General features: G+C 49.9%; 1 protein-coding gene across 6 annotated transcripts in view; it reads left to right on the top strand.

The window, feature by feature from the left end:
- The first annotated feature begins 9 nt into the window (after nucleotides 1-9).
- Nucleotides 10-10,961, top strand: part of TP73 (tumor protein p73) — a 31,500-nt gene continuing 20,548 nt past the window's right edge. For 3 of the 6 annotated variants that reach the window (XM_048967918.1, XM_048967914.1, XM_048967919.1), the window contains exons 1-3: nucleotides 3,384-3,493; nucleotides 5,247-5,342; nucleotides 6,070-6,193. In XM_048967918.1, coding sequence (XP_048823875.1) covers nucleotides 3,450-3,493; nucleotides 5,247-5,342; nucleotides 6,070-6,193 — 264 coding nt within the window. In that variant the 5' untranslated portion in view covers nucleotides 3,384-3,449. Of the gene's footprint in view, nucleotides 415-820; nucleotides 1,000-3,383; nucleotides 3,494-5,246; nucleotides 5,343-6,069; nucleotides 6,194-10,961 lie in introns of those variants that run through there. The other 3 variants (XM_048967917.1, XM_048967916.1, XM_048967915.1) reach the window with 3 other exon arrangements.

The raw sequence follows: 10,961 nt of genomic DNA, 5'->3' as shown, positions 1-10,961 counted from the left end.
ACCGGCGCCGTTCCCTCATTAGCGGACTTCCCTCTAATTTGGCTGTCAGACGTTTCGGGTCGGCAGCGTGCCGCGGCCTGCTCCAGGTCACACTTCGCGCTTCACGCCTAATTGCTGATGGAAATGAAAGGCCGAGAGCTGCAGATGAGGCGCACCGGTACAGGAAGGGCGTAGAAATAAAAGATCCTAAAGCTTGATGAGAGAAAGAGCCACGAAGGGTTTTGGGAGGTGATGGGGGGGGGAGCAGCCCGGACCTGCTGCTCTGCCCCGGTGTGTGAGGCACTGCCGTAACCCCACCCAGGATGTGCCCACAGCGACAGCCAGCATCGGGATTTGTTATGGGAAGCGGAGGCCGGAGCTAAGCTTGGCTGAAGCAAACCTTGAGCTTGTGGAAACGCTGTCAGCAGACGTTGGGTGAGTGTGGAGAGCTGAGAACTGCAGCTACAGGTAGAGAAATCCACTGGGTAGTGGTTTAAAGAAGGAATATTCCATCTTCTGACCCATAACGTGGGGCTTTCAAGTGAGGAAGAAGGCTCTCGGCCTTGCTGCCCTTTGGGGACGGTCCCTGCTGTTCCCCAGGAGGGATGACTGGGCCTTGTTAGCAATGTGAGCACCCAAACAACTCCAGAGCAGCAATCTGGCAAGGTGCAGAGCTTCCTTTGGAGCTGTGCTTTCAGTCTCCTTCCCAGCTCGACAGCAGCTGTCTTCCTGGCCCTGCTGCTGCCCCAGAGTCATTTTGGGGCTGGTGACCAGCTTAATTCCCCTGCACGCTTGGCTGAGCTGTCCCCACCCCTTTGTAACTGCCTTGTATTCCAGGAAGGGAGTGCACAAGCCTTTGCCTCACTTTTCACATAGCTTTCAACAGCTCCAATGTCATTGCCTAGGCGACCAGGACGCTACTAGATTGTAGTGCAGTAAATAACAGATCCTCAATCCCAGGCCGCTCCTGTCTGCGGGAGACCTCCGGAGGAACTCCAAGTGCCTGGGGAGCCAGAGCAGGTAGGAGAAAAAAGACAAAGGGAAACTCCTTGCGATTTGTGTGTGTGTGTTCCTCAGCACAGACCCTCTCTCAGTTGCTCCATAGTGCAGCTGGAAGATGATCTGTGGCTGCTTTTCTTTGTGGGATTGTTACTCAGGATTAAAAAATCTTGGATAGATAGCTCCAAAGTGCCTTAGGTCCAGAGTGAAAGCTCTTATGGAGGAAAGAGCAGCCTGGAATGGAAAAGCAGAGAAGAGGATGAGCACAGGCAGGATGCTGAGGTGGTTTCTCACTGCCAGGCTCAGCAGGGTCGTGGTGCCTGCTGCAGGGACAGCACCTATCTGTTGACTTCTCTATCTGTCAGAATGGATTTTGGTCTATGCTGTTTTGTTGGTACCTCAGGCTGCTCCAGTGTGTCCTGTTCACCCAGTGCTGATGTTAATATGCTGCTGGACACAGAGATCTGAGCGTGCTGCTGGAAAGCTCACTTACTTTCGGTCAGTTTTGTAAGCAGTGTTTTGCATGTGTGGATTTACTAATCAGAGGTGAGTGAGCAAGAGCACTGAGTGTTGTGACCTTGGGATGTGCCAATATTTTGCAAATGTTAACTTGTTGGCTGCAGACTGGATGAGCTGGATGGTTCCCGATGTGCAGCTGAGGGGAGGAGTGGAGGTGTGGAGATAAGCTTACAAACTGTCAAGCAGAACACTGCAATTTCTTATGAGAATCAGCAATATCTAACCATTGCCCTTGAAAGTCCCAATCCCAGCTGTGTGTTCTCACTGCAGACCCCACTACTGCGTGGGAAAAGAGTGATGCCTTGTCCAGCATCTCAGCAGTGCAGATTTACAGGCACGTATGGCTTCTTTTGGCTTCCGAGGTCTTCCTCTCTCAGGCTGGGCCAAAGGCCTCTGAAGATTAGAAAGAGACCCATTGTACAGACTTGTGTGCATTTATCTCCCATTAAAGTGGCTAAAATTTTTTGTCACATTTCATTCTGGGCTGTTAAGGGTGGCAGGATGGTGGTAAATATGTTGTTACTTGCTGAAATAGCGACAGGCATTTCTAGGTAAAGCTAAGGCTTAAAGTTAATGGTGAGATCAAAGATGCTCCTTGAGACTGCTGAAACTCAGCAGCCAGGCATCACCTCCCATCAAAGCTTCATCCCCCTCTGTATGCATGTGGTACCTTTGTCTCTACCCACTGTGCAATTTCCCTGCAATGCACTAACTAGCAACAGAGGGAAGCAGCAATCCAGTGAATGGTGGAGATGAGTTGAGAAGGCGTGCAGAGAGGCAGCTCCCCGTGTGTAACCAAGCAAATCACATCAGCAGCACTGGCTTCATGCACTGAGCCCCAAGTTTGCATGTTTCAATCTTTCTTCCTCCAAATGCCTGCAACGAATCAGCCTGACTGCTTTGCTGCAGCCTCCCTTTGGGTCCTGTGTCACAGCCACCACTAAATGTCACCCCAGGCAGTCTTGCTCACCCGAGGCATCTATATTACATAGAGGCAGAAGGGACAGAGGATCCCCTGCTGCGCTGCTTAAGAAGCAGATGTGTGTGTCTGGAGGTGCCATCGTGGAAATCCTGATGGTGAAAGTTTGGCTAGAGAATTCTGTGCAGAAGTCAAGGTGTTACCTCCTCAAACTATGGTGCTGGGAAGAGGTGTTGGGGTGACATCAAGGAGCTGATGCCTTAATGGCAGAGGCTACGTATCCTCCGGGCTGATGTGGGAGACTGGGAGTGGCAGAGAGCCTGAATATGCTGCTGCTGTGTTTAGCCTCAGGTTAGTCACCTCCCTGTGCCATTTGCATAGCTGACAGGCACTGGGAGGTAATTTCATCCAAGTCATCTAGTAGTGCTTCCAATAAAGACAGAATTAGTTTATGAGACTCTTCCTGGTTCACCTCCATTTAACCTGTGCCAAGGGCTTCTGCTGGATCACATCTGAGGATGTGATTTCCTTCTGCTGGACTGCCCCATCAGAATGACTGCCCTGCTTCCTTCCCTCACTGATCCTGTAGGATACCTCATTTTAGGGCAAATTACAGACAGCACTGCTGCCAACTTCCAGGAATGCTATTTGCAAAGTTTCCTGCAATTCTCTGTCATCTTAAAGGCCAATATTTAGGCTGTCACTATTGGTGCAGGGATGCTTCCCCAGCATGTGCAGCAGTCACTGCACGAGGGAGGTGTGTTAGCTGCACTGGCAGCCCAGCTGCTCTTTGCACCACAGATCCCAAGTGCTCAAGTGTGAATGGACACTGACCTGGCTTTGCCAATGTCAATTTTGTTTTGAAAGAGAAAGGAAACTTCTGAAACGCCCTTAAAATATTCAGGGTTTTTTTTTTCTGTTGAAAACGAGTGCAGCCACGTGGTTAGAGCTGGTGTCACCCAGCATGACCACACAGCACGGGGCGGCGCGGAGGTGCTCGCTCTGCTAAAAGAAAAGGCCTGGCTGCATCTTGATGCTACCGATACCCAGGGCCATGGAAAGCAGCATGGAAGCAGGGTAAGGGCCCGAGAAGCCTCACTGCAGCTCTGAGCTTTTCCTCTTCTTGAAACTGCTGCTTCCGTCCTTTCTTTTTCTCTGTTTACACGTGGGATGAGGAGGGATGGGCGGAAGTGAGACTTTGATGAGCTCTGTCTTCAGCTAGAAGTCCTGTGGGGAGCAAAGGCTCTGCTGCTGTGCCAAACCCTCCTGGAAGAGCATCTGCAAGTGCTGCATCACTCAGATGAGTCGCAGATGCAGCAGAAACCAGCATGGGTCGGCTTTCGGGACGCTGCCCTGCTTTCACTTTGATGGCTGGTGCTGTGCCTGTTGCTCCTAAGCCACCCGGTCCCCAGCTGACTCAGAGACCATTGAAAGGGCCCTGGCCATGCAGCTGGTCTCCCCTGAACATCATCATTCTGAGAGCAGCTGCTCCCACCACGAGCGGTTTAAGATTGAAAAGCAGGAAGTTTTCAGGCTTTCGCTATTAGATGTCGGTACCGAGTTGAAACAAGATGGTAACCTTTGTGTGAGTAAAAAGGGGTGACCGGAGTGCAGCTGGGGTGCATAGGTGTTAGGAAGGGCAGGGTGGCAGCTCCTGCAGCTCTGGGGAGCGAGGGGCCAGGGAGGAGGAGGATGAGGGCAGTTGCATGGTGTGGCTGCGAGCAGCATGCTGACCAAGATGGCTGCAGCCCAGCTCTCTGCAGCATGCTGCCTTTTCTTCCGGGGGCTTGGGGAGGCACAAAGGAAAGATCACAGTGTTCTCAGTGCTCTGGTGCTTGAAGGAAGACAGAAAACTGGGGGTCTTTGGGCTCTCTGTAGCTCATAGCACACTGCAGCTGATCTGAGCTCACTCTCAGATGGCGCCTCTCCGTGCTGTCCTATCAAGTTTTGTCATGTACCATCACCCCATCCATCCATAATTCACCAGCCTTGCTGAGGAGGGTTTCCCCATTCCCCTGCTGGTGCTGAGCTGCTGAGCATAATCTCAGGGGAGCAGCACCAAGCATCTTTTTGGTTCTGATTCTCACTGCAAGACTTTATTCGCCAACTAACTTTGTGTTTCAGTTTTATTCAGAGACTTCCTACTCAAGAATTCAATGTTGTTGTCTGAGAGATCTAAGCCCTTTACTGAATGAACCTGATTCAAAATGATTACTAAGAATAGTTCTCAAAGGGTGGAAGGGGCTGTGGGTAGCAGTGCTGAGAACTGCTGGAGCGTGCTGTAAACATTTCAGATGGGAACCCAGTGTCACAGAATTAGCATTTAGCAGAAATGGGCTGACATCTTAGAACCCTGCCTCTTTGGCCCTTTCCAAAATACCCACATCTTTGTAAGATTGGAGATGATGGAAGTGGTGTCATCACCTGAAATATCAGCATTAAAGAAAGCACCTGCAGCCAGAGGTCTGTTGCAGGGACACTTCTGGGAGCCCAATGGGAACTGTCCCAGCAGCCCAGAAAGCTCCTGTGCTTTGCTGACGGGAGTTTTGGCACCAGTAAAAAACAGGAGGGAATGATATTCTGTGACATGGTTCTGTAACACAGCATTTGCAACCTGTGTTATCATAATCTGAGTTTAGTGCAGCTGACCTGGGTCTCTGTGCGTGTTGCAGGAGTAGAGCAGCGTAAATGCTGCGTTCGATCATCCACTCCATTCCTGTGCTGAACAAATAAAATACCTGCATATCCAGGTCTTTAAGCCGCCAGGAAAAAAGGAGACATTTTGTTTGCACTCTACAACACTAACTTTGTTGTTTTTCTTTGTCCCTAGAGTGATTTATCCTTTGCCAGACTCCCCCTCTGTGAAGATGTCCCAGTCCTCTCCTGCTGATGAAAGTACAACATTTGAACACCTCTGGAGTACACTGTAAGTGTCATTTGGTCATGTGTATTGAGGCAGACGTGCCTCTTTGCCATGTAATCTGTATTAGCACATCTAATCAATATGACATGAAGGGAGACTAGCATCTTTCACGTGCACCAATTTTCACATGTTCCTTTCCTGCATTCAGAATTGTGTTCCCAGGCTCTGAGCTGCCAAACTACTTTGCCTCAATGATGCTAGACAGCCAGAAGCTGGAAATTTTGCATGCCCTGAATGCAGGGCCCCACAAAGTTGTTCCCAGGTTGTGGAAACTTTCTGAGGGTTGTACAACCATCATCAATTTCAATTTCCATCATAAATGCAAAGGAATGAACATAGCAAAGGGCCCCATTGCTGCTGCACTCTTGCAGATCAGAGGTCAGCATCTGGGCACGCTTTTTGTATAAGAAAGCAAAGGTCAGCAATGCCTCTGCAGTTATTGTGGGAGAGGAGACACCAACTCATCTTTGCTGCAAGGGGAGGAGGCCACGTGCATCGTGTTGTGCCTGCTGGGAAGCTCACTGCCCCAGCAGCACAGCATCAGCCCTCACCCATGCCCATGTAACAGAGCACACTGTGGAAGGGACATCCACCAGCAGTAACCACCAGAACCAACAGCCGACCAGCCTGGGCTGGGCATGGCCAGTTTTCCTGAACTGTAGCCCTTGTTGCTGGCGCAGGCTGCACAGGAAAGCTGGAAAGCTGACCATCTGCCATTGCTTGCTCACAGGGCACCAGACAGCACCTACTTCGACCTCTCTCCATCCACTCATACAGGCAACAATGAGGTCTCCAACCGCACAGAGATCACAATGGATGTCTTCCAGATGAGAGGCATGAATGACTCTGTTATGGTGAGTGTGCTCAGACTACAAAAGTGAGAGATACATCAGATACAAACTTGTTTTTCTCCTAGTGATTGAGTGGCTTCAGGGTAGGAAATGGAACTTACTTATTCATAACTCAAAAGAGAAATACTAAAGATGCAAAGCTGCCATCGTTTGGTTCAGTGTCCAATAACCTGTAATAAAATGACTGTAGTGCAGTTTTGCAGTCATACGGTACAGTAGTTGGTAAAATAGTGGCTACATGTTAATACATTTTGCTGGACTCTCCTCCTGTTTGGGAAGGGTTTTTAAAGACAGAGTCTTTAAAATTACTCAATTTGAAACAGCACTGAGACAATGCACTAGGAATAACCCCCTCAAAAAGACCAGCTTGCTGTCTCTTCTGAAAGCCAAAGGCCTGGTTTGCACAGCACACAGTAACTACAGCTCATCAGGCATCAGGATCTCCCTCTGCCCAGACAGGCATTCGAAATCCACTAGCAGGCATCCTCAAGGCAGCGTGAGCCTCTGTGATGCTCCCAGCATTAATGCTCCTTCCCCAAGCAGCCTGGCCTCCCACCAGCATCCCTTCAACATGCAGCAGCTCTGGCCATTTCAGCATCTCCCTCCACAAAGCCCATTTCGCTCCTCGCCAGCTTGCCTCCCCTCCCCCAGCCTCTTTTTCCCTCGCTTTTAGCTCACTTTCCCTCTCTAGCCAGGCCTTTGTTTGCAGCGGGGCAGGAGCCTGGCAGACGGCTCAGGTGGGGGCTGCAGTGTTAATTGCAGAGCTTCCAATTGCTGCAGAACTGAAGCCCCCTTCAGCAGGAGCCTGGTGCAACCAGGCTGTTCCCACAGCGTGCCAGGGCTGGGGGGCTTGCAGGGGTGAGGGAGCTCAAATTAACGATCCAGGAGTAAATATTTATATCGATCCCATTGTGCAACTCAACACTGTGCTGCTAAGCTCAAAATGAGCTGAGCGGAGCTTTTGCTAGCTGTCATCACCAAAACACATGGCAGACTGACATGTATGAAAACAAATAAACAAATAATGTGAGTTACTGAGAACAACAGCCACCCTTATTTTTTTTTCTTAAAGATGCCAGCTTCAGTTCATGCAGTACTTAAAGCTTGGCTTAGGATGCTGCTCTGACCTCTTTGTGCTTGGGTCCGTGCACACAGTGTAGAGAGGCAAGTGATGCAGACTGGCTACATCTTTGAAAATATGATCCACTACTCTCTGAACTGCCCATCTGCTCCAGTATGCAGACTTCCACAGTGGTGTCTGGCTGAAGCAAAGACCTTTCAGCCCTCTGCCCTGAGTTAGGAGGAGACCAGACCGACTGCAGGCTTTGTGCTTCCAACCTCATGCCCTGCTTCCAGCCAGCAGTTCAGTAAGCACCTCACCTTCTTAGATTTTTTTTTTAAAGAACAGGTCATCTCTCAATGAAACAATTAAATCCAGTGAAGAAAGGTGGGATGACAGAGAGAAAAAGAGCATTTGTTGCTGGATTTTCATGTGACACTGGGACACGGGTGGCTACCTGGTCTCCAGGAATTTTTGTCAGTGAGACCTCCAGTAGCATTTAAGCCAGGGTAGCTCCAGTCCAAGCTGTTCACGTGGTTTGTTAATGCCACTGATACGCAGTGGGAAAGAATCCCCCAGCCTGGGGTGAATAGAGGGACAGAGCGATGCTCTTACAGCTTCAAGTGAGAACTGGAACGATCTCAGGGTCACTGCATCAGCACGGCCACCTCAGTCTGCAGGTGGAGGGTGCCGATCAGGTAGGTTTTGACTCCAGCAATGCTGCAAGCAGCTTTCTGGAATGAAATCTGGCTGGGTTTAATTGCAGAGTAGGACCCCCGCTCTCCCCTTGGTGGGACTGGCTGGTGCAGCCTCGTCCATCACTGGGCAAGCTGGGGCCTGCCCTGCATTTTAATGAATAGTCATGAGGGACAGAAAGGGGTGGGCCCCGTTTTGTTGTTGGATGCAGCCAGTTGACAGAACTAAGGGAGATGAAAAAGGCAAAAAAGCCAACAAACCGCACGCAGGTGGCCAGTGCTGCATCCCTGGCACTGCCTGCCCAGTCCTGCACCTCATGCTCCAGCACTGCGTCTCCCTGGTTGGCTCCATCTCCTCCTGACCCCATGACTCCTCTGCCGGGACAGTTCCCACCTGTCTGTAAATCCCAAGAAGACTAAAATGTTGTACATCAGTGACCCGATGCAGCATTATACCACGGTAGGTGCTACTCTTTGTTAATGGTCTTACCTTGTTGCTTCTTGCTTGTGCCTGCTCCCTGCCACTGCAGCAGGAGCTCAGTTTGTGTCCTGGCTCTGCTTCCAAGCCGTAACACTGCTGCCTGGGACGTGCTGGTGATGCATTGGACATAATGCTCCTCTGTATCTGAGGCACTTGGCAGCTCAAAGAAAATGAACTGTGCCTACCTGGGATTGTTGCAGCTTCACTAGCTCAGTCCATGCTTCTTTCATGTTTTGTCTGCTCCTGTGTTGCGCTCTGCAGAGACCAAGGCACGATTTAAACCTTTGATGTAAGCAAGCACAGGCTCTCTGTCTTCTTTGTACGTGCAAATTGTACACGCTTGCATTGGAGAAACCTGGCTGAAGGCTAAGGGAGTTGTGAGCATCCCTCGGTGGAAACACTGCCTGCCAAGCCCAGCTTAGTTTTCTCCTCAGACCTTCTCAAGCACAAGGACTGCAGTTCCTGACAAACACCCACATCCCCAAGGCAGCTTTGCCTTTCCTGGTTTAAAGCTGCTGGGAGGGGCGGATGCAATGGCACCTGTGCTTGCAGGTGATGTAGTCTCAGCTCTGTCCTCAAGTGGTGAGATTGCTTTCTTGGTCAAAAGCTTTTTGTGTCAAAAAATTTAGATGCAGATATTGATAGAAGGATGCACTGGTGTGCTTCCCAACCAGAAATTATTTGATTTCCCCTTTTTGTCATACACAAGTAGTGAAAATCACACATGTACTGTGTTGCTCTGTGCTGTAGTGCTGCTGCTTGAGATGTCCTTTCTGCAATCATGTGCTTATTGATGTGTGTGTATAAACACATGTATATATTTGCACGCATACATACACAAGCACTGTGTTGGATTTGTTGACAAACATACAAACACTCTTGCTTGGATTTGTCTGTTAAGGGAATACTTCCAAAACCTCCTCAATCTTAAGAACCAAGTCAGTCATTGTACACACAGCACTTGGCTCTGAGTATCGCTTCCAACAGGCTTATAAATCCAAGAAACTGGGGCCTTTGCCTGTTGCTTTGTAACCAAACTGTGCTATGAGCAGGATGAATCATAAAACATGCAGAGAAACATGCAGTATTAGTTGGGGTGAAGAAGGTCTGAAATGAAATTTCCTCTAATTTACAAAGGCTGGCTTTCCCACCTTTGGATGCCCTGAGCATCAGCTGACTTGAATGAGTCTGGTTCATGTGCTTCAGGTGATAAGAGAAAGCACTCTTTTATGTCACGTACAACTTCACTTTAACAGAAATGACTGAGTGCTGTTCCAGGCTGGGGTGCTGCTCATGGGTCTGCTGTGAGGTTTCTGGTTTGTCAAGGGAAGTCTCTCTCCCATAGGGTGGTCGTGATGCTCTGCTCAGTTCATCAGCCTTGATTCAGCCTTCCACTGAGCTCCATTGCCACGCACCTCAGCCCCGCACAGCCCCAGCTCTAAGCACTGTAATCTCAACACATCCCACCAGGACTGCTTTTTGTGGTTTTTTTCCAGGGGACACCTCACCCCTCTCTGCACTGCGGCTCTGGAGCAGATTTCTGTTAGCAGATTTCACCAGGAGGCAAAATGCTTCCTGTTTATTTCCCATTTTGACAGGATATGAGTAACTGGGACGGCACCCGCTCCTGATGTGCCTGACAGTGCAAACCCAACCTGCTTTTGTCTGACTGTGCCCTTACGTGTGCTACGGCAGGTCTGAAACTCAGCTTGTTTGCTTGTCGAGTGAGGAACGCTCGCTTCCCATTTATTCCTAAGAAAACACCCATGGCTGGGTACAGGGTGTGTGCAGAATGTTCCCTGAAGCCTTTCCGTTGTCCCAGTCATCACAAGAGAACAAACCTGCTCAATCTTGATATTCATGGATTCTTTGAGCTGTGGAATGGCTGTGCTGCCGTAACGAGGACAATCCTTTTCTCCTTGAGGATCTCTGCCCATGCGATGCTTTACATCTCCCACCCAGCTTCCAGCCAGTGTCACCATCAGGGCTGCGTGTCCCCGAGGTCCCTGCTGGCAGCTGGCTGTGGTGGTGTGGCCGTGGCTTCCCTCCTGCATCCCTAATGCCATTTTGCTGAAGTTTCTCATGGTTTTTTCTCCTGGTAAAATCGGGGTTTGTGGAAAGCCCAGATGGGGGTTGTTTAGCAGGGCTATTTATAGTGCAGCAAGAAGAAATAGAGGGGTTTATGCACATATTCTAGGGGACAAAATGGCTGTATTTGTAAGAGCAAGTCAGGTCTTGTTCAGCATTCCTCCAGTTAGTTACAGACTCCAAGAACCTTATGATAGATGCAGACAACAGGAGAACTTTCCTGCAGAAGGGTGATTGCGTTTAAGCCATTATACCTCGTACGCGTTTGGGTGAGGTGTGGATCCCAAGTTAAAACATGTCTCCTGATTCCTGAGTCGTGAGCCTTTCAGCCTGCAGCCTTCCCAGGGAGCAGACACATCCCCAGCCTGCTGCTGTGTCCTGCTCACACCACGCTGCCCACCAGAGCTGCTCAGCAGCTGATGGCACAATCCCCACCATGCAGGGGGA

The sequence above is a fragment of the Lagopus muta genome, chromosome 21 (genome assembly GCF_023343835.1).
Source record: "Lagopus muta isolate bLagMut1 chromosome 21, bLagMut1 primary, whole genome shotgun sequence".
NCBI lineage: Eukaryota > Metazoa > Chordata > Aves > Galliformes > Phasianidae > Lagopus > Lagopus muta.
Note: the sequence above shows the minus strand (reverse complement) of the source record. Positions and strands in the feature narration are given on the sequence as shown.